Source organism: Xenopus laevis, chromosome 6S (genome assembly GCF_017654675.1).
Source record: "Xenopus laevis strain J_2021 chromosome 6S, Xenopus_laevis_v10.1, whole genome shotgun sequence".
Lineage (NCBI taxonomy): Eukaryota > Metazoa > Chordata > Amphibia > Anura > Pipidae > Xenopus > Xenopus laevis.
The window spans coordinates 1612351-1636377 of NC_054382.1; the positions used below are offsets into that span (position 1 = coordinate 1612351).

The window sequence follows — 24027 nt, forward strand, 5'->3', positions numbered from 1 at the left end:
CAATAATTGGGAATAACATTTGGATGCATATAACATATGATATGTATGTATTTTACAATTATAATCTAGATGATGCCCAGTAGATGTCGCTGTCATGTTGTCTATTTAAGTAAGCAGTATTGTTTGGCCTGTGAGCCTATGATTAAGGGAGGTTCTCCCGAAATGCGTCAGGCAATGTGGATCCAGCTACTGTTGAAATAAATCCTCTCTTTATTCATTTTACTTGGAGAGCTGCATTCTGTTTGTGTATTGCTATATGTACAGAGAATGGAACAGAGTGGGGGAGGAAATCTTGCGATGGGTAAGTCTGGAGCGGCTACTTTTTTCAACTATAACTGTAGGGAAGCAGACTCCACTACAGGCCCGGACTGGCCAACTGTCAGTTCGGGCAAATGCCTGAGGGGCTGCTCTCTATGCACTGTAAATAGGCCACTGGGGCTGCTGCCATTGCTGCTCCTGAACTTCAACAAAGCCAACGTTTACTGCTACCATGCAGGACAACTCCATTTTCTCTAGCCCACCATTGTGTGTAGGGGAATACCCAATAACAGTTTTTACAATGTATCAAAGTTCCTGGCCTGGGCTGTGAGCAGGCCGGACTGGCAATCTGTGGGTTCTGGCAAATGCCAGAGTGGCTGCTGTATGGTCAGGGTGCTTTGCCAATGAGGGATTAATAGCTACTGCCATGATGTTCCCCAGGGCACGTGACAGTCAGCTGGGGTGGAATGTGCCACATTGAGTTTGGGGAGATTTACTGGAGGTGAAAAGGCCAAGGAGAAAGGCCCTGACTGAAGCCTGAAGTTTTCTCTGCTAGACTTTCCCATGACTTACTCTTACTGACAATTACATGGTCTTTTCTGAATGGAGATAATTGCTCCTCCCGGATAAAGTCTCCGTTTATTTTTGTGTTTTGTGAGGCGGGGTCATTTGTGACATTTCATTGAATTCCATTAATTAAAAATGACACTATAGTGCTGATGTTACTTTACTGTAATATAGGGATATTAGAAGTCTCTGAGGGGTTGTTCTGTGACCATATAAAGGCACAAGGCTGCAGGCTGAGTTATACAGGGAACTCTGAGTATCACTCATGTATTATAAGGGATAATGTACCCCCTACTGTAAATGATAAGGATATTAGAAGTCACTGAGGGGTTGTTCTGTGACCATATAAAGGCACAAGGCTGCAGGCTGAGTTATACAGGGAACTCTGAGTATCACTCATGTATTATAAGGGATAATGTACCCCCTACTGTAAATGATAAGGATATTAGAAGTCACTGAGGGGTTGTTCTGTGACCATATAAAGACACAAGGCTGCAGGCTGAGTTATACAGGGAACTCTGAGTATCACTCATGTATTATAAGGGATAATGTACCCCCTACTGTAAATGATAAGGATATTAGAAGTCACGGAGGGGTTGTTCTGTGACCATATAAAGACACAAGGCTGCAGGCTGAGTTATACAGGGAACTCTGAGTATCACTCATGTATTATAAGGGATAATGTACCCCCTACTGTAAATGATAAGGATATTAGAAGTCACTGAGGGGTTGTTCTGTGACCATATAAAGACACAAGGCTGCAGGCTGAGTTATACAGGGAACTCTGAGTATCACTCATGTATTATAAGGGATAATGTACCCCCTACTGTAAATGATAAGGATATTAGAAGTCACTGAGGGGTTGTTCTGTGACCATATAAAGGCACAAGGCTGCAGGCTGAGTTATACAGGGAACTCTGAGTATCACTCATGTATTATAAGGGATAATGTACCCCTACTGTAAATGATAAGGATATTAGAAGTCACTGAGGGGTTGTTCTGTGACCATATAAAGACACAAGGCTGCAGGCTGAGTTATACAGGGAACTCTGAGTATCACTCATGTATTATAAGGGATAATGTACCCCCTACTGTAAATGATAAGGATATTAGAAGTCACTGAGGGGTAGTTCTGTGACCATATAAAGGCACAAGGCTGCAGGCTGAGTTATACAGGGAACTCTGAGTATCACTCATGTATTATAAGGGATAATGTACCCCCTACTGTAAATGATAAGGATATTAGAAGTCACTGAGGGGTTGTTCTGTGACCATATAAGGGCACAAGGCTGCAGGCTGAGTTATACAGGGAACTCTGAGTATCACTCATGTATTATAAGGGATAATGTACCCCCTACTGTAAATGATAAGGATATTAGAAGTCACTGAGGGGTTGTTCTGTGACCATATAAAGGCACAAGGCTGCAGGCTGAGTTATACAGGGAACTCTGAGTATCACTCATGTATTATAAGGGATAATGTACCCCCTACTGTAAATGATAAGGATATTAGAAGTCACTGAGGGGTTGTTCTGTGACCATATAAAGACACAAGGCTGCAGGCTGAGTTATACAGGGAACTCTGAGTATCACTCATGTATTATAAGGGATAATGTACCCCCTACTGTAAATGATAAGGATATTAGAAGTCACTGAGGGGTTGTTCTGTGACCATATAAAGGCACAAGGCTGCAGGCTGAGTTATACAGGGAACTCTGAGTATCACTCATGTATTATAAGGGATAATGTACCCCCTACTGTAAATGATAAGGATATTAGAAGTCACTGAGGGGTTGTTCTGTGACCATATAAAGACACAAGGCTGCAGGCTGAGTTATACAGGGAACTCTGAGTATCACTCATGTATTATAAGGGATAATGTACCCCCTACTGTAAATGATAAGGATATTAGAAGTCACGGAGGGGTTGTTCTGTGACCATATAAAGACACAAGGCTGCAGGCTAAGTTATACAGGGAACTCTGAGTATCACTCATGTATTATAAGGGATAATGTACCCCCTACTGTAAATGATAAGGATATTAGAAGTCACTGAGGGGTTGTTCTGTGACCATATAAAGACACAAGGCTGCAGGCTGAGTTATACAGGGAACTCTGAGTATCACTCATGTATTATAAGGGATAATGTACCCCCTACTGTAAATGATAAGGATATTAGAAGTCACTGAGGGGTTGTTCTGTGACCATATAAAGGCACAAGGCTGCAGGCTGAGTTATACAGGGAACTCTGAGTATCACTCATGTATTATAAGGGATAATGTACCCCCTACTGTAAATGATAAGGATATTAGAAGTCACTGAGGGGTTGTTCTGTGACCATATAAAGACACAAGGCTGCAGGCTGAGTTATACAGGGAACTCTGAGTATCACTCATGTATTATAAGGGATAATGTACCCCCTACTGTAAATGATAAGGATATTAGAAGTCACTGAGGGGTAGTTCTGTGACCATATAAAGGCACAAGGCTGCAGGCTGAGTTATACAGGGAACTCTGAGTATCACTCATGTATTATAAGGGATAATGTACCCCCTACTGTAAATGATAAGGATATTAGAAGTCACTGAGGGGTTGTTCTGTGACCATATAAAGACACAAGGCTGCAGGCTGAGTTATACAGGGAACTCTGAGTATCACTCATGTATTATAAGGGATAATGTACCCCCTACTGTAAATGATAAGGATATTAGAAGTCACTGAGGGGTTGTTCTGTGACCATATAAGGGCACAAGGCTGCAGGCTGAGTTATACAGGGAACTCTGAGTATCACTCATGTATTATAAGGGATAATGTACCCCCTACTGTAAATGATAAGGATATTAGAAGTCACTGAGGGGTTGTTCTGTGACCATATAAAGGCACAAGGCTGCAGGCTGAGTTATACAGGGAACTCTGAGTATCACTCATGTATTATAAGGGATAATGTACCCCCTACTGTAAATGATAAGGATATTAGAAGTCACTGAGGGGTTGTTCTGTGACCATATAAAGACACAAGGCTGCAGGCTGAGTTATACAGGGAACTCTGAGTATCACTCATGTATTATAAGGGATAATGTACCCCCTACTGTAAATGATAAGGATATTAGAAGTCACTGAGGGGTTGTTCTGTGACCATATAAAGACACAAGGCTGCAGGCTGAGTTATACAGGGAACTCTGAGTATCACTCATGTATTATAAGGGATAATGTACCCCCTACTGTAAATGATAAGGATATTAGAAGTCACTGAGGGGTTGTTCTGTGACCATATAAAGACACAAGGCTGCATAGTCTTTAACATATTTTATATGAATTACAGTTAAGTGAGAAAATCAGCTCTTTATGCACATAATTGTTTGCAGTTTTACCCCAATATATGAGTGCATGTGTACGAGATCTTCTCACGTTTACAAGTGGGCTGCTTTGATTTTTTGCCTGGGCTGCTTTTAACACGAGTCTGGCCCTGTAGTACACATAGAATAGAAATGTCACAATATAAGGCTGATTGGTAATTAATACATATAATTACTACATGACATGAGTAGGGTTGCCATCAGGCAATTCTGCCCGGTTTTCATAATTTGGATAAGCAGACAGGTGCCAACCATAACCATGAGGCTGGTTCAATAATTTTAATATATAAAATATGGTATTTCTAGTCATATTAAATTGTAGGTGGGTCCAACACTGTCTACATGGGCAATACTACTTGGCCTGGCTCTGGGGTCGCTAGATTTCAGCGCTGCTATTGGCCATTTTCAGATGATTTATCCATACAAAATATATGGGCTGAATTGGTTCCATTTAGGTGAATGAACACAGCAGAGGTGCATTCTGGTACTTTGTTACCAACTGAAATATTCCAGCACACAACCCCCTGTGCCACAGACACATTAAATCCATATTTTGCCGGGTTCTTAGCAAATTATTTGAATATCATAACGTTTCTTCTGTTCTGTGTTTGTGTGAACAGTGTCATACTTGGCCCCACACGACCTAAAATTTGTAAGACATATTTATTAAGTACTTCTAACTCAGTGCTTCAATGGACCAGTTGCACTCTGATTGGATATATGTGGGGGTTCAGCTTGTCCAATCAGAGCACAGCTGGCTTTACAGACAGTAAAATGTACCAACCAGGTAGAGAGTAGTCAGGACTGGACTTTACAGACAGAAGACATGGCAGAAACAGGACTGATGTGAAGGAGCTGAAATCTCCACCTGGGAATATTTGCAGCAACTTTCATTCCACTCTGACAGGTACAATATACATTGTAGGCACCTACAGCAGCTTCTCCAGCAGACACAAGAAATAGCTGCTTTTTCTGCATCCGTCTCTCATTTTCTCATGCACCTGCCTCAACATGGCCGCCCTCACCTGAGCTCCTGAGGTAAATAAATCCAGGCTGTGCCCTTTTCAGTTAGTCACTATGTGGCCATTTTAGCCTCTCCAGACCAAAAGTCACCCTCCAGCTATGGCCAAAAGTGAGTCCAGGTGCAGTGGGAGCTGTTGTTGTTTTACCTGAGGAGGAAACAGTGAAGATACAGAATTGAGTCATTTGTGGCCTCTCCCAGCCCTTCCTCTATGTGCCCCTTCCAACCACCATCACTGTGTGATACATATATATATATATATTTATATTCAGCTCCCAGGTTACACCACTGTCACTGCTCCAAATCTTCTCATATTCCTGCCCTCACTCCCCCATCTCCTCTGGCTACTCATTTCAATACCGGAATAACCCACCAGCACTAGGACCATGAAGCTCCTGCCTCCTTGGGGGGAGGGGCCAGAGCACCATTTTGTGGCAGTTACACACACAGAACAGGCAGTGAGTTTTGTTTCTCATAAACTGCCACATGTGAATGGCAGTGCTCCTGGCAGAGACTCTAGCCACTGGCCCCGGGATGAATTGGCCCCAAACTGACTGGTGACAAGAACACTAGGAGCCTGGGAAGCTGATGTGAGGATTGGGGGAAGAATCTGTGGAAAAGGAAGTCCCAGGGAATCCGGAAGTGAGAGGTAAATGATCAGATAGGATCTGTGCAGTCACTGGGACAGAATGTTCTGTTATACAGATAGCTAGAATCTCAGCTGCCATAAAGCAGGACAGGACTGCTGCTTACAATGGGGATCAGATAGGATCTGTGCAGCCACTGGGACAGAATGTTCTGTTATACAGATAGAATCTCAGCTGCCATAAAGCAGGACAGGACTGCTGCTTACAATGGGGATCAGATAGGATCTGTGCAGCCACTGGGACAGAATGTTCTGTTATACAGATAGCTAGAATCTCAGCTGCCATAAAGCAGGACAGGACTGCTGCTTACAATGGGGATCAGATAGGATCTGTGCAGCCACTGGGACAGAATGTTCTGTTATACAGATAGAATCTCAGCTGCCATAAAGCAGGACAGGACTGCTGCTTACAATGGGGATCAGATAGGATCTGTGCAGCCACTGGGACAGAATGTTCTGTTATACAGATAGCTAGAATCTCAGCTGCCATAAAGCAGGACAGGACTGCTGCTTACAATGGGGATCAGATAGGATCTGTGCAGCCACTGGGACAGAATGTTCTGTTATACAGATAGCTAGAATCTCAGCTGCCATAAAGCAGGACAGGACTGCTGCTTACAATGGGGATCAGATAGGATCTGTGCAGCCACTGGGACAGAATGTTCTGTTATACAGATAGCTAGAATCTCAGCTGCCATAAAGCAGGACAGGACTGCTGCTTACAATGGGGATCAGATAGGATCTGTGCAGCCACTGGGACAGAATGTTCTGTTATACAGATAGCTAGAATCTCAGCTGCCATAAAGCAGGACAGGACTGCTGCTTACAATGGGGATCAGATAGGATCTGTGCAGCCACTGGGACAGAATGTTCTGTTATACAGATAGCTAGAATCTCAGCTGCCATAAAGCAGGACAGGACTGCTGCTTACAATGGGGATCAGATAGGATCTGTGCAGCCACTGGGACAGAATGTTCTGTTATACAGATAGCTAGAATCTCAGCTGCCATAAAGCAGGACAGGACTGCTGCTTACAATGGGGATCAGATAGGATCTGTGCAGCCACTGGGACAGAATGTTCTGTTATACAGATAGAATCTCAGCTGCCATAAAGCAGGACAGGACTGCTGCTTACAATGGGGATCAGATAGGATCTGTGCAGCCACTGGGACAGAATGTTCTGTTATACAGATAGCTAGAATCTCAGCTGCCATAAAGCAGGACAGGACTGCTGCTTACAATGGGGATCAGATAGGATCTGTGCAGCCACTGGGACAGAATGTTCTGTTATACAGATAGCTAGAATCTCAGCTGCCATAAAGCAGGACAGGACTGCTGCTTACAATGGGGATCAGATAGGATCTGTGCAGCCACTGGGACAGAATGTTCTGTTATACAGATAGCTAGAATCTCAGCTGCCATAAAGCAGGACAGGACTGCTGCTTACAATGGGGATCAGATAGGATCTGTGCAGCCACTGGGACAGAATGTTCTGTTATACAGATAGCTAGAATCTCAGCTGCCATAAAGCAGGACAGGACTGCTGCTTACAATGGGGATCAGATAGGATCTGTGCAGCCACTGGGACAGAATGTTCTGTTATACAGATAGCTAGAATCTCAGCTGCCATAAAGCAGGACAGGACTGCTGCTTACAATGGGGATCAGATAGGATCTGTGCAGCCACTGGGACAGAATGTTCTGTTATACAGATAGCTAGAATCTCAGCTGCCATAAAGCAGGACAGGACTGCTGCTTACAATGGGGATCAGATAGGATCTGTGCAGCCACTGGGACAGAATGCTCTGTTATACAGATAGCTAGAATCTCAGCTGCCATAAAGCAGGACAGGACTGCTGCTTACAATGGGGATCAGATAGGATCTGTGCAGCCACTGGGACAAAATGTTCTGTTATACAGATAGCTAGAATCTCAGCTGCCATAAAGCAGGACAGGACTGCTGCTTACAATGGGGATCAGATAGGATCTGTGCAGCCACTGGGACAGAATGTTCTGTTATACAGATAGCTAGAATCTCAGCTGCCATAAAGCAGGACAGGACTGTTATACAGATAGAATCTCAGCCATTAAGCTTTCTCAGATAAAGGAAGGAGAAACAACCATTTCATTTCACTTGTCTTTTTTTCATACCTTCCAACTGTCCCATTGCCTGTGAGACAGTCCTGATTTTGACAGCTCAGCCCACAGCCCCAGGTTTTCATTAAAAAGTCCTGAGTTTCTGATTCAGGTTTCTGAAACTTAATTAATTAAGAGGCTTTTGGCAGAAAATCCAGAATACATAGCACCTGCACCTAGATACAATTGTAACTATTTAAAATAAGCAAGTTTCTCTGGGGAGCTGTAAGGGCAAGGCCAGAAGTGGCGTTTTTAAAAAAGAACAGCCAGGCATAAATATGCATACACTTCACTAACACTGAAACTAATGGAAAACTCACTATGGCAATTCACACAGGGTGCGTGCAAGCTGAAATCCGCCACAGGACGCCAGTATTGGTGATTTTTAGCTGAAACGCCAATACATGAAGAAACTACCAAATCAGTAGACTCTATGGGATCTGCATGTTTGATGTACGCAGCGTATTTTAAATATTGAATCCAAATTCTCAAAGAGAAGTGCATGTTGGGAAAAGAATCCTACGTGCTGAAAAACGCATTTTGACAGTCACATGTGGTTTCAGTGGCGTATTTACGTCTGGCTGTTCTTTTTTAAAATCGCAACGTAAAAACGCAAAGTCTGGCCTTGCCCTAACTCACCGATTAAAGGGCAATTTCGCCTTCAGTAGCAAAACTGTTCGAATGCATAAAACATTGCCCTAAATTGGGCAGGGGTGCCAAAAAGATAGATTGGATCTACCAGGAGACCTTTAGCTGGTGATCAGTAGATCTCAAGACAAACAGTCTATATCACCCTCCTGTTTCATGCTTTTAATTCAGATATTTAATATGTTAAGGTTACAAATGGAACAGAATGCTAATGTGTTTATGGATGTAGATCATAATGGGACAACATCAGTAAAAATAGACCTCACATTAGTAAAATATGGGCACTTCTGAATTAGGGGGTGTGGCCATAAAACGGGCCTGGTTGAAAATTTTCCATGCGTCAGATCTTTTTGTCTCTGTTTTTATTTTTTCAAATATTGGGAGGTATGATCTTTGTACAATGTAACTAAAACTCATAATTAAATTCAAGTGCAAATCTGAATTACTGTGATAACTGTGATTGGATAAAAGTTATGTCTGACTATGACTGAAACATGGTTCTCTCCCACTGACACTGCCTCCCCTGCTGCCCTCCCCTATGGAGTCTTCTCATTTACTCACATCCCCTAGACCAGGAGATCATCATGGTGGTGGGGTTGGAAAACCAAATGTAGGTTTCAAACTTTAACCACACCAACTTCTTTTTCCTTTACTTCTTTTGAAGTGAACAGCAAACACTTGATTCTCAAATCTCTCTGTGTGTCACAGTCATATCATCCCCCTGGTCCCTACTCTACTTTCTTGGATCACTTTGCTGCTTGGCTTCCATATTTTATCTCCAGTGAGATACCTGCTCACATTCCAGGTGACTTCAATATTCCCATTAACAACTTCTCCTGCCATCTCTAAAGCCCTCTCACTAACAACTTCATTTAGTCTCTCTCAGTGGAGCAACTCTCCTATTCACATAGAGGGTCATGCTCCTGATCTTATATTCTGCCACTCGTGCCACCCATCCAACCTTACTAACTCTCCCCCCATCCAACCATCACCTCCTTTACTTTCAGATAGGGATGCACCAAATACACTATTTTGGATTCGGACGAACCCCGAATCCTTCTTGAAAGATTCGACGAATACTGAACTGAATCTGAACCCTAATTTTCATATGCAAAGCAGGGGGGAAAAGGGGAAAATATTTTTTACTTTCTTGTTTTGTGACAAAAAGTAACGCGATTTCCCTCCTTGCCCCTAATTTGCATTTGCAAATAACGGTTCAGATTTCGGTTTGGCCGTGCAGAAGGATTCGGCGAATCATGTTTAAAGGGATACTGTCATTGGAAAACATGTTTTTCCAAACACATCAGTAACTAGTGCTCCTCCAGCAGAATTCTGCACTGAAATCCATTTCTCAAAAGAGCAAACAGATTTTTTTTATACTCAATTTTGAAATCTGACATGGGGCTAGATATTTTGTCAGTTTCCCAGCTGCCCCTGGTCATGTGACTTGTGCCTGCATTTTAGGAGAGAAATGCTTTCTGGCAGGCTGCTGTTTTTCCTTCTCAATTTAACTGAAGGAATCTCAGTGGGACATGGGATTTTACTATTGAGTGTTGTTCTTAGATCTACCAGGCAGCTGTTATCTTGTGTTAGGGAGCTGCTATCTGGTTACCTTCCCATTGTTCTGTTGTTAGGCTGCTGGGGGGAAAAAGGTAGGGTGATATCACTCCAACTTTCAGTACAGCAGTAAAGAGTGATTGAAGTTTATCAGAGCACAAGTCACATTACTGGGGGCAGCTGGGAAATTGACAATATGTCTAGCCCCATGTCAGATTTCAAAATTGAATATAAAAAATCTGTTTGCACTTTTGATAAATGGATTTCAGTGCAGAATTCTGCTGGATCAGCACTATTAACTGATTCATTTTGAAAAAAAAAAAATTTCTCATGACAGTATCCCTTTAAAAAGGCTGAATCCTGGCCAAATCCCAAACCGAATCCTGGATTCAGTGCATCACTATTAAAAAATAATTTTGGATTATTTTTACTGCTTGCTGAAATATCCTTTTCCATATAGATTTTAGCTTGCCTCATACCCTCTTTACATGATTTATTGGCCTCCTTGTACCCAATAAATGAAAAGCTCCTTAAAGACCCACCTGTTTAGGGAAGCTTATTCAATGGACCTTAATTAATTGTTCATTGTTGTATCATTGATTACAAATTTGTTTCTAAAATCCTTATGTATCATTTGTACCCTAACCTTCAATTGTAAAGGCCTTCTACCCTACTGAACTCACTAAGTTCACATGTACAGTGGCCTGAAACTTCAGCTGGGGCAGCAGACACTCAGTGAGCAGAAAATCAGAGAAGTAAAATCAATGTATGTTTATTCTGTACCCATTACAGAAGCATCCTATGAGTAAGTGCCCCAATAGGCACGAAACGCGTTAGGTATCATGTCCTAATAAATTTTCTACTTTTTTACATTTGTTTTCGTATTTTTGGAGACCCTCACATTCCGTTTGGACACAGTAATTTTGACTTTGCACCTTGGGACTGAGGTGAACTGTCAGTGTTTTCTCCTTCATTCTTTACTTCATTTGGTTTTTTGATTTAATACTTTTTCATTAAGTGGTACCACATTTATTTGTGGCAGTAGCACAAACCTTCGCTTCTATACCCATTACAGAGGCAGCCTTACATGTTTCCTCCTTATACCACTTAGTCATGGACTCATTGTGATGACTGTACCGATAAACTATTAATACTCCAGTAACTGACAAACCAAAGAACACGTCATAACACATTTTTTTTTTAAAATGAATAATAATCTAAATTATTTTCCTTTTTATTTGCAAAAAAGAAGAAATAGAGAAGCCCCAGAAGCCAATGATTGTGATTCTTTGGATAAAGACAAGAGACCATTAGACTGTGCAACTTCTCCAACACCAGCAAATCCTCACATTGGAAAGAAACATCTGTATCAGACTCAGAAAAAGCTTTAGTACAATGAGCATTCCCAACTCCCAGAAGAAACGTCCATCAATTTTGAAAACAATCCGAATGCTCAGAATGTGGGAAAACATTTGCAGATAAAAGTTACCTTCATATTCATATGAGACGGCACACAGACGACAAATGATAGTGCACAGAATGTGGGAAAACATTTGTAGACAAAAGTCACCTAAATATTTATATAAGAGTTCACACAGGAGAGAGACCTTTCAAGTGTACAGAATGTAGCCAAAGTTTCATTCGACTTGGAACCCTTAAAGTTCACCAAAGAATTCACACCGGGGAGAAACCTTTCATGTGCACAGAATGTGGGAAAAGTTTTACTCTAAAGGGTGCCCTTATAAAACACCAGAGAGTTCACACTGAGGAGAAACCTTATGCATGTACAGAATGTGAGAAACAATTTTCTACAAAGGACCGACTTTCTTCTCATATAAGTGTTCACACAGGAGCTTTTACATGTACAGAATGAGGAACGCAGTTTACTTGTAAGGAAAGCCTTAAACTACACATAAAACGTCACATGGAAGAAAAAACATTTACATGTATAGAATGTGGGAAAATCTTTTCTAATAAGAGAAACCTTGTCTACCCCTACACAACTCACACTGGGGAGAAACCTTTCATATGCACAGAATGTAAGAATATGTCTCCGTCCATTCTATTCTCATGCACAGAATGTGGCAAACAGTTCCAGAATATGAGAAACCTTACCATACACCAGAGAATTCACACAAGGAATGAAACGTTCCCATGTACAGAATGTGGCAAACTGTTCTCTAAAATGAGAAACCTTATCATACACCGGAGAATTCACACAAGGACTGAAACGTTCCCATGTACAGAATGTGGCAAACATTTCCCTACAAAGACATACCTTGCCATACACAAGAGATTTCATTTAAAAAGGGAAACTTTCCAGTGTACAGACTGTGGCAAACGTTTCTTAACAAAGTTCAGCTTTCAGCACCATCGTATTACCCACACAGGGGTGAAACCTTTCACATGCACTGAATGCGGCAAATGTTTCTCTTTAAAGATGTACCTTATGAAACACCAGACAATTCACAGAAAAAGGGAAACTTTCCCATGTACTGAGTGTGGCAAACCTTTCTTTACAAGGGCCACTCTCCTTTGGCATTCTATGGCCCACACAGGGGAGAAACCTGTTGCGTGCACAGAATGTGGCAAAGGTTTCTGTACAAAAATATCCCTTAAAAGACACCGGAAAATTCACATAAGTGTCCACACAGGAGCTTTTACATGTACAGAATGTGGAACGCAGTTTACTCGTCAGCAAAGCCTTAAACTACACATAAAACGTCACATGGAAGAAAAAACATTTACATGTACAGAATGTGGGAAAATCTTTTCTAATAAGAGAAACTTTCTCTACCCCTACACAACTGGGGAGAAACCTTTCATATGCACAGAATGTAAGAATATGTCTCCGTCCATTCTATTGTCATGTACAGAATGTGACCAACAGTTCCAGAATATGAGAAACCTTACCATACACCAGAGAATTCACACAAGGAATGAAACGTTCCCATGTACAGAATGTGGCAAACTGTTCTCTAAAATGAGAAACCTTACCATACACCGGAGAATTCACACAAGGAGTGAAACGTTCCCATGTACAGAATGTGACAAACCTTTCTTTACAGAAGCCAGTCTCCAGCGGCATTCAGTGACTCACACCGGGGAGAAACCTTTTGTGTGCACAGAATGTGGCAAAGGTTTCTGTTCTAAAACATCCCTTAACAGACACCGGAAAAGTCACTTAAAAAGGGAAACTTTCCCATGTACAGAATGTGGCAAACCTTTCTTTACAGAAGCCAGTCTCCAGCGGCATTCAGTCACTCACACAGGGGAGAAACCTTTTGTGTGCACAGAATGTGGCAAAGGTTTCTGTTCTAAAAAATCCCTTAACAGACACCGGAAAAGTCACTTAAAAAGGGAAACTTTCCAGTGTACAGAATGTGGCAAACGTTTCTTTACAGAAGCCAGTCTCCAGCGGCATTCAGTGACTCACACAGGGGAGAAACCTTTTGTGTGCGCAGAATGTGGCAAATGTTTCTGTTCTAAAACATACCTTAACACACACCGGAAAATTCACATAAAAAGGGAAACTTTATCATGTACAGAATGTGGCAAACCTTTCTTTACAAAAGCCAGTCTCCAGCGGCATTCAGTGACTCACACCGGGGAGAAACCTTTTGTGTGCGCAGAATGTGGCAAATGTTTCTATACTAAAACATACCTTAACACACACCGGAAAATTCACATAAAAAGGGAAACTTTATCATGCACAGAATGTGGCAAACCTTTCTTTACAAAAGCCAGTCTCCAACGGCATTCACTGACCCATACAGGGGAGAAACCTTTTGTGTGCGCAGAATGTGGCAAAGGTTTCTGTATTAAATCATACCTTAACACACACCAGAAAATTCACATAAAAAGGGAAACTTTATCATGTACAGAATGTGGCAAACATTTCTCTAAAAAGAGCGGCCTTCAGCGCCATTATATTACTCACTCAGAGGAGAAACCTTTCATGTGCACAGAATGTGGCAAATGTTTCTCTCTAAAGATGAATCTAACAAATCACCAGAAAATTCACTTAAAATAGGAACCTTTATCATGTACAGAATGTGGCAAATCTTTCTCTAAGAAGGCCAACCTTCAGAGACATTCTATTATTCACATAGGGTAAAACCGTTCATGTGCTCAGAATGTGGCAAATGTTTCTTTATAAAGATGTTCCTTAACAGACACCAGATGAATGGGAAACTTTCCGATGTACAGATGTGACAAGCGTATCTTGAAAAAGGGCAGCCTTCAATGGCATTATATAATCCACACTAGAAGAACTTTTCACTTTCCATGTATGTCACCAATTTCACTCAACAGGAGAGAAACATTTCACTTGCACAGAATACAACATAAGCTTGTTAAGGAACTCATTTTCCCTTTGAAGCTTCCATGGCAAATTGTAGGTAGGGTGCATTGGTGCACAGGCCATTTTTCCTAACTGAGGCCCCAGGCTTATTGTTGGCCAAGCCCTCCACCAAGGGACCCAAATGACTAGGGTTGCCACCCAGCCTGTATTTTACCAATCTGTCTTCATCCTGCTTATAAGAACATATTTATACTGTATGTAGAAAGATCAACAAAGCTGACCCTAGGACATCCAAGTGGACATTCTAGTAATTGCCAGAAGGCTGCAAAAAGACTAGATAAACTAAGTGTTCTTGAAAACCAGATAGTATCAGGAGTGGCCGAGCTTCATGAGGAAAGCCCTACCTCTACAAAATGTGAAAAACCAGAACATCAAGAATATATGTTATATACAAAGAGCCCTATGATTATGTACCATAGACACACCAAGCTCATCCAGGGTAAATGGGACAACCCCACAGTACAACACAACAATTCAGTCCTAGCAGATATGGCTCACATGGACCCTGTAGCGCTTAACCCCCTGTGCACTTGTCCCACCACAATAGTAGTGATACAATTAAACATAGAGGAGGAAGCAGAACCAGGGTGCAACTTCCTTTATTGGACTTGCACCTTACTTACTGTTTTGGGCAAACATGCCCTTTGTCAAGTGTACCATACAAACCCCATTAGTATAGTATAGGAAACAATCCTGTTGGGTGCTTGAACCAATTGCAGCACAAATGATCTAACCTTATCTCCATATATCTACAAGATGAAAATCCACAAGCCTGGAAACAGGCGACAGCACTACCCTACAATAACTGCAACACCTCAAGTAAAGGGAAGACTATGAGACCAAGAACCTACACTTTAAGACATTTTATAGGTAGAAATAACAGGTATAAACACACAGGGATATAAATGTAAGGACTATTCATTGTTTAAAAGATAGAGTGAGAGAACATATAAGGGCTATTGAGAAGAAAGATGATAAATCTCCTGTTGGTAAAATTTTGCATCATGTTCCTCTAGGACAGTAGTGCTCATACTTTACTAACGCAAGGTCTACTTTTAGTAATGTTGTCCCATTATGATCTACATCCGTAAAGACATTTATAGCATTCTGTTCCATGGCAAATATTACTTAAATATTATATTGATTTATGAGAGAATTTATATTGCTATATTTAGCCACTATTTATTATGTAACCTTAACATAATAAATATCTGAATGAAAAGCATGAAATAAGAGGGTGATTTAGACAAGTTGTTTGCCGATAGTGTCTTGAGATCTTCTGATCACCAGCTAAAGGTCTACTGATAGATCCCCCATCTACCCTTTTGGGTAAGGAGGCCAAGGAGAAAGGCCCTGACTGAAGCCTGAAGTTTTTTCTGCTAACCTTTCCTTCTCCTTTAACAATTTGTTATGGCCTTTTGCTTTTTTACATAATATAATAAAACTAATTTTAATCAATAATTGGGAATAACATTTGGATGTATATAACATATGATATGTATGTATTTTACAATTATAATCTAGATGATGCCCAGTAGATGTCGCTGTCATGTTGTCTAGTTAAGTAAGCAGTATTGTTTGGCCTGTGAGCCTATGATTAAGGGAGGTTTTCCCGAAATGCGTCAGGCAATGGGGATCCAGCTACTGTTGAAATAAATCCTCTCTTTATTCATTTTACTTGGAGAGCTGCATTCTGTTTGTGTATTGCTATATGTACAGAGAATGGAACAGAGTGGGGGAGGAAATCTTGCGATGGGTAAGTCTGGAGCGGCTACTTTTTTCAACTATAACTGTAGGGAAGCAGACTCCACTACAGGCCGGGACTGGCCATCTGTTAGTTCAGGCAAATGCCTGAGGGGCTGCTCTCACTGTAAATAGGCCACTGGGGCTGCTGCCATTGCTGCTCCTGAACTTCAACAAAGCCAACGTTTACTGCTACCATGCAGGACAACTCCATTTTCTCTAGCCCACCATTGTGTGTAGGGGAATACCCAATAACAGTTTTTACAATGTATCAAAGTTCCCGGCCTGGGCTGTGAGCAGGCTTGGACTGGCAATCTATGGGTTCTGGCAAATGCCAGAGTGGCTGCTGTATGGTCAGGGTGCTTTGCCAATGAGGGATTAATAGCTACTGCCATGATGTTCCCCAGGGCACGTGACAGTCAGCTGGGTTGGAATGTGCCACATTGAGTTTGGGGAGAGTTACTGGAGGTGAAAAGGCCAAGGAGAAAGGCCCTGACTGAAGCCTGAAGTTTTCTCTGCTAGACTTTCCCATGACTTACTCTTACTGACAATTACATGGTCTTTTCTGAATGGAGATAATGGCTCCTCCTGGATAAAGTCTCCGTTTATTTTTGTGTTTTGTGAGGCGGGGTCATTTGAGACATTTCATTGAATTCCATTAATTAAAAATTACACTATAGTGCTGATGTTACTTTACTGTAATATAGGGATATTAGAAGTCTCTGAGGGATTCTGTGAATCTATAAAGGCACAAGGCTGCAGGCTGAGTTATACAGGGAACTCTGAGTATCACTCATGTATTATAAGGGATAATGTACCCCCTACTGTAAATGATAAGGATATTAGAAGTCACTAAAGGGTTGTTCTGTGACCATATAAAGACACAAGGCTGCAGGCTGAGTTATACAGGGAACTCTGAGTATCACTCATGTATTATAAGGGATAATGTACCCCCTACTGTAAATAATAAGGATATTAGAAGTCACTGAGGGGTTGTTCTGTGACCATATAAAGGCACAAGGCTGCAGGCTGAGTTATACAGGGAACTCTGAGTATCACTCATGTATTATAAGGGATAATGTACCCCCTACTGTAAATGATAAGGATATTAGAAGTCACTGAGGGGTTGTTATGTGACCATATAAAGGCACAAGGCTGCAGGCTGAGTTATACAGGGAACTCTGAGTATCACTCATGTATTATAAGGGATAATGTACCCCCTACTGTAAATGATAAGGATATCAGAAGTCACTGAGGTGTTGTTCTGTGACCATATAAAGGCACAAGGCTGCAGGCTGAGTTATACAGGGAACTCTGAGTATCACTCATGTATTATAAGGGATAATGTACCCCCTACTGTAAATGATAAGGATATTAGAAGTCACTGAGGGGTTGTTCTGTGACCATATAAAGGCACAAGGCTGCAGGCTGAGTTATACAGGGAACTCTGAGTATCACTCATGTATTATAAGGGATAATGTACCCCCTACTGTAAATGATAAGGATATTAGAAGTCACTGAGGGGTTGTTCTGTGACCATATAAAGGCACAAGGCTGCAGGCTGAGTTATACAGGGAACTCTGAGTATCACTCATGTATTATAAGGGATAATGTACCCCCTACTGTAAATGATAAGGATATTAGAAGTCACTGAGGGGCTGTTCTGTGACCATATAAAGGCACAAGGCTGCATAGTATTTAACATATTTTACATGAATTACAGTTAAGTGAGAAAATCAGCTCTTTATGCACATAATTGTTTGCAGTTTTACCCCAATATATGAGTGCATGTGTACAATATCTTCTCACGTTTACAAGAGGGCTGCTTTGATTTTTTGCCTGGGCTGCTTTTAAAACGAGTCTGGCCCTGTCGTACACATAGAATAGAAATGTCACAATATAAGGTAATTAATACACATAATTACTACATGACATGAGTAGGGTTGCCATCAGGCAATTCTGCCCGGTTTTCATAATTTGGATAAGCAGACAGGTGCCAACCATAACCATGAGGCTGGTTCAATAATTTTAATATATAAAATATGGTATTTCTAGTCATATTAAATTGTAGGTGGGTCCAACACTGTCTACATGGGCAATACTACTTGGCCTGGCTCTGGGGTCGCTAGATTTCAGCGCTGCTATTGGCCATTTTCAGATGATTTATCCATACAAAATATATGGGCTGAATTGGTTCCATTTAGGTGAATGAACACAGCAGAGGTGCATTCTGGTACTTTGTTACCAACTGAAATATTCCAGCACACAACCCCCCGTGCCACAGACAAATTAAATCCATATTTTGCCGGGTTCTTAGCAAGTTATTTGAATATTAGAAAATCCAAGCAGCACTAGGACCATGAAGCTTCTGTCTCCTTGGGGGGAGGAGCCAGAGCAGCATTTTCTGGCAGTTACACACACAGAACAGGCAGCGAGTTCAGCTTTGTGTGCTATAAACTGCCACATGTGAATGGCAGTGCTCCTGGCAGAGACTCTAGCCACTGGCCCCGGGATGAATTGGCCCCAAACTGACTGGTGACAAGAACACTAGGAGCCTGGGAAGCTGATGTGAGGATTGGGGGAAGAATCTGTGGAAAAGGAAGTCCCAGGGAATCGGGAAGTGAGAGGTAAATGATTGGATGTCACACTGCTGCTCTGCACAAAGCTCTGAGCCAGTGCTACTGATCCAATCTAATGCCCCCCATTATGTTCTAATCAGCCATAGTGTTTAGCCAAAGACATGCTGCACCAAAATGGCTCTGCTCAGCTACAGGCCCTGTGTGCTCTCTGGGCATGCTGGGAGTTGTAGTGAGGGAACAAGGGACAACACAGGCTGTACATAAGGAATCTGGAGAATGTGCAATGTTTTCTCATTGGCTTTATATATGTCACCTGACACTTCCCCGTTCTCTTAAGAGATATTCCAATATCTGCCCCATGTATGGAGGGTATAAATCATAACGTTTCTTCTGTTCTGTGTTTCAGTGTGAACAGTGTCATACTTGGCCCCTCAGGACCTAAAATTTGTAAGACATATTTATTAAGTACTTCTAACTCAGTTCTTCAATGGGCGCCTATGATTGAATGTTATACAGATAGCTGGAATCTCAGCCATAAAGCAAAATCATCTCCTTCTTAGAAATAAGGAAAGACAACTGTATAATTCGTTTTCTTTCTTTTCCTCTTTTACATATTTGCATCAAATAAAGAAGAGGTAGAGAAGTCCCAGAAGCCAATGATTGTGATTCTTTGGATAAAGACAAGAGACCATTAGACTGTGCAACTTCTCCAACACCAGCAAATCCTCACATTGGAAAGAAACATCTGTATCAGACTCAGAAAAAGCTTTAGTACAATGAGCATTCCAAAATCCCAGAAGAAATGTCCATCTGTAAGAAAACAATTCAAATGCTCAGAATGTGGGAAAACATTTGCAGATAAAACTCACCTTCTTATTCATATGAGAAATCACACAGGAGAGAAACCATACAAGTGCACAGAATGTGGGAAAAGTTTCAGGGTAAGCTGTTCCCTTAGAAAACACCAGCGAATTCACACAGGAGAGAAACCATTTGAGTGCACAGAATGTGGGAAAAGTTTCAGGGCAAGTAGTAACCTTAAAAACCACCAGAGAATTCACACAGGGGAGAAACCGTACCAATGTGAAGAATGTGGTAAAAAATTTACAACAAAAACCCACCTTCATTTTCACTTTAGACTTCACACAGCGGAGAAACCATTTACATGCACAGAATGTGGGAAAAGTTTCAGGCTAAATGAATACCTTAAAGAACACCAGAGAATTCACACAGGAGAGAAACCTTTCACATGCACAGAATGTGGGAAAGGACTTTCAAGTGAATACCACCTTCATGCTCATCTGAGAACTCACACAGGAGAGAAACCATTCATGTGCACAGAATGTGGGAAAAGTTTCAGCCAAAATTCAGTCCTTAAAAAACACCAAAGAATTCACACAGAGGAGAAACCTTTTGCATGCACAGAATGTGGGGAAAAATTTAGGAAAAAAAGCTACCTTGATGCTCACCTTAGAATTCACACAAGAGAGAAACTATTTTCTTGTGCAGAATGTGGTAAATGTTTCCTTTCAAAGCGGAATCTTACCAGACATTACACAATTCACACAAGGGAGAAATCTTTCACTTGTAAAGACTGCGGCAAAAGCTTCTCTACAAAGGACAGACTTTCTTCTCACATAAGTGTCCATGTAGGAGAGAAACCTTTTACATGTACAGAGTCTGGAGAACATTTCTCTCATAAGAAAAATCTTGAACAAAACACACAACTTCACACAGAAGAAAAAACATTTACATGTACAGTATGTGGGAACATCTTTTCTAATAAGAGAAATCGTCTCTACCCCCACACAACTCATACTGGGGAGAAACCTTTCATATGCAGAGAATGTAAGAATATGTCTCACTCCGTTCTTCTCTCATGCACAGAATGTGGCAAACAGTTCTCTAAAAAGAAATACCTTAACAGACACCAGAGAATTCACATAAAAAATGAAACTTTCCCATGCACAGAATGTGGCAAATGTTTCTCTACAAAGATGTACCTTCGCAAACACCAGAAACGACACACTCGGGGGAGTAACTACACACATGCAAAAATTGCGAGGGACATTTTACAACAAAAACTGACCTTAAAAAACAACTGAGCCTTCACATAGAGGAGAAATCATTTATGTGTGCGGAAATGTTTTACACTTATAGAATCCCTTAATAAACACCAGAGAATTCAAACAGTGGAGAAACCCTTCACATGCACAGAATGTGGGAAAAGATTTGCAGGCAAAAGTCTTCTTCATATTCATATAAGAACTCACACAGGAGAGAAACCATTCAATAGATATACAAGAAAAAGCCACATTAGTGCTCATATGAGAATTCACACAGGAGAGAAACCATTCCAATATACAAAATGTGGGAAAAGTTTCAGGCTAAATTATCTCCTTAAATGCCACATGAGAATTCACACAGGAGAGAAACCTTTCAAGTGCACAGAATGTAACCAGAGTTTCACTCGACTCGGAACCCTTAAAGTTCACCAAAGAATTCACACTGGGGAGAGACCTTACATGTGCACAGAATGTGGGAAAAGTTTCACTGTAAAGACTAACCTTATAAAACACCAGACAGTTCACACTAAGGAGAAACCTTATGCATGTACAGAATGTGGGAAACAATTCTCTACAAAAGACCAGCTTTCTTCTCACGGAAGTGTCCACACAGGAGCTTTTACATGTACAGAATGTGGAAAACAATTCTCTCGTAAGGAATGTCTTGAACTACACGTAAAACGTCACATAGAAGAAAAAATATTTACATGTACAGTATGTGGAAAAACCTTTTCTAATAAGAGAAACCTTGTCTACCCCTACACAACTCACACTGGGGAGAAACCTTTCATATGCACAGAATGTAAGAATATGTCTCCGTCCATTCTATTCTCATGTACAGAATGTGACCAACAGTTCCAGAATATGAGAAACCTTACCATACACCAGAGAATTCACACAAGGAATGAAACGTTCCCATGTACAGAATGTGGCAAACTGTTCTCTAAAATGAGAAACCTTATCATACACCGGAGAATTCACACAAGAAGTGAACGGTTCCCATGTACAGAATGTGGCAAACATTTCCCTACAAAGACCTACCTTGCCATACACAAGCGATTTCACTTAAAAAGGGAAACTTTCCAGTGTACAGAATGTGGCAAACGTTTCTTAACAAAGTCCTACTTTCAGCAGCATTGTGTTACCCACACAGGGGAGAAACCTTTCACATGCACTGAATGCGGCAAATGTTTCTCTATAAAGTTGAACCTTATACGACACCAGAAAATTCACATAAAAAGGGAAACTTTCCCATGTACCGAATGTGGCAAACCTTTCTTTACAAAGGCCAGTCTCCAGCGGCATTCTATGGCCCACAAAGGGGAGAAACCATTTGTGTGCACAGAATGTGGCAAATGTTTCTTTACAAAGGTCAGTCTCCAGCGGCATTCTATGGCGCACACAGGGGAGAAACCTTTTGTGTGCACAGAATGCGACAAACCTTTCTTTACAAAGGTCAGTCTCCAGCGACATTCTCTGACCCACACAGGGGAAAAACCTTTTGCATGCACAAAATGTGGCAAATGTTTCGGTACTAAATCATACCTTAACAGACACCAGAAAATTCACATAAAAAGGGAAACTTTATCATGTACAGAATGTGGCAAACATTTCTCTAAAAAGAGCGGCCTTCAGCGCCATTATATTACTCACTCAGAGGAGAAACCTTTCATGTGCACAGAATGTGGCAAATGTTTCTCTCTAAAGATGAATCTAACGAATCACCAGAAAATTCACATAAAAAAAGAATCTTTATCATGTACAGAATGTGGCAAATCTTTCTCTAAAAAGGGCAACCTTCAGAGACATTCTCTTACCCACACAGGGGAGAGACCTTTCTTATGCTCAGAATGTGGCAAATGTTTCTCTATAAAGATGTTCCTTGACAGACACCAGAGAATCCACATAAATGGGAAACTTTCCGATGTACAGAACGTGACAAGCGTATCTTGAAAAAGGGCAGCCTTCAATGGCATTATATAATCCACACTAGAAGAACTTTTCACTTTCCCTGTATGTCAACAATTTCACTCATAGCAGGAGAGAAACCTTTCACTTGCACAGAATGTGGCATAAGCTTGTTTATTTCTTAAGGAACTCAGTTTTGCTCATTATGTATAATAGAGCTTGAATGGGGCCATGGGTGCACAGGCCGCTATTTTTTCTTTACTTAGGCCCTAGTCCTATTGTTGGCCAGGTCCTCCACCAAGGGACACAAGTGGCTAATAACTGGGGCCACCTAGGATGCGGGCCCCTGGGGAGGTGTAAGTCTTACCCAATAATTATGTTACCAATTCCCTGAGAAGACGGTGGGGAAAACTTCAACCAACTTTTGAGAAATAGAATTAGGGCTTGGAAGTTGTATGGGTATGGGGGGCAGGTGCAATGATGACATTTATTAAGAAGAAATGGAAGGTGTTATTATTTTAGGGATACTTTCAGCCTATAATACCCTCCCTTTAACCACCATTTTCACAAACGTCTCCCCTTTTTTAAAATATATGGACTTTATTAAATGACAGTATAAAACTACTGAGCTGTTTTTTCTCTTTTACTTTTTTATTTCAACAACCAAGGGCTGTAGTCCTTTTTCCCCAGTTTAAGTTGCCCCCGAAAGAAAAAAAAAATCCTAAACTAGTTTCACTTTGCTTTGAATGTGACACAAGCAGGAGTGGGAGTCAGAAAAGAGGTGGAGCTGTGTGGTTAGTGGGCAGGGTTTGGATATATATGAAGTTTTGACAAAATTGGGACACAGCTGTGTGTATCCTCTGTACTCACCCATTATCAATATATTAAGGACACTAAGACATTCTGTGCATTGTTACTAAATTTCACACCCCTTTAAACAAAACAGGGATTGGTTGTCCATACATTGCAATATATTCAAGGTGGTCAACTATGTAACAGTCATCCCTGGTCTGGCCAGTCCCACACTCACTTTTATCTGAAGAATTCATTGAGAATTCTACTGGGTGATAACTAATGTATGTAGGGGTTGGACTGACTCTGTTTTCCCTATGGTTCTGAGGAAGGCACGTTGTACACTATGTGCTGAATAAGAGTGTGGGTTGGGGGTGAGTCCTGCTCTAT

The 24027-nt window shown here is 41.2% G+C and overlaps 3 protein-coding genes across 4 annotated transcripts; all 3 read left to right on the top strand.

Moving 5' to 3' along the window:
* Positions 1–5098: 5098 nt before the first annotated feature.
* Positions 5099–20983, top strand: LOC108695539 (gastrula zinc finger protein XlCGF26.1-like). 2 transcript variants are annotated; one of them, XM_041568185.1, is made up of 2 exons: positions 5099–5849; positions 19502–20983. In XM_041568185.1, exon 2 carries the CDS (start codon positions 19648–19650, stop codon positions 20974–20976), a length of 1329 nt encoding a protein of 442 aa, XP_041424119.1. In that variant the 5' UTR covers positions 5099–5849; positions 19502–19647; the 3' UTR covers positions 20977–20983. The 2 variants fall into 2 exon arrangements, with proteins under 2 accessions (XP_041424119.1, XP_018079612.2); XM_018224123.2 differs by lacking the exon at positions 5099–5849 and adding an exon at positions 18065–18919.
* On the top strand, positions 12111–14401 carry LOC121395246 (oocyte zinc finger protein XlCOF6-like). Its single transcript, XM_041568279.1, has 2 exons — positions 12111–13998; positions 14322–14401. The coding sequence occupies exons 1-2, from the start codon at positions 12111–12113 to the stop codon at positions 14399–14401; spliced, it is 1968 nt and encodes a 655-aa protein (XP_041424213.1).
* Positions 20984–21198: 215 nt separating the features above from the next.
* LOC121395247 (gastrula zinc finger protein XlCGF26.1-like) lies at positions 21199–22890 on the top strand. Its single transcript, XM_041568280.1, has one exon. It carries the CDS (start codon positions 21199–21201, stop codon positions 22888–22890), a length of 1692 nt encoding a protein of 563 aa, XP_041424214.1.
* The last annotated feature ends 1137 nt before the right edge of the window (positions 22891–24027 follow it).

Bases quoted from the DNA above. Each gene is read 5' to 3' on its own strand.
- LOC108695539 (XM_041568185.1), top strand. From the start codon at position 19,648: ATGAGCATTCCAAAATCCCAGAAGAAATGTCCATCTGTAAGAAAACAA.
- LOC121395247 (XM_041568280.1), top strand. From the start codon at position 21,199: ATGAGAATTCACACAGGAGAGAAACCATTCCAATATACAAAATGTGGG.
- LOC121395246 (XM_041568279.1), top strand. From the start codon at position 12,111: ATGGAAGAAAAAACATTTACATGTATAGAATGTGGGAAAATCTTTTCT. The intron at 13,999-14,321 runs GTTTCTGTATTA...TCATGTGCTCAG, and splicing joins GTGCGCAGAATGTGGCAAAG to AATGTGGCAAATGTTTCTTT.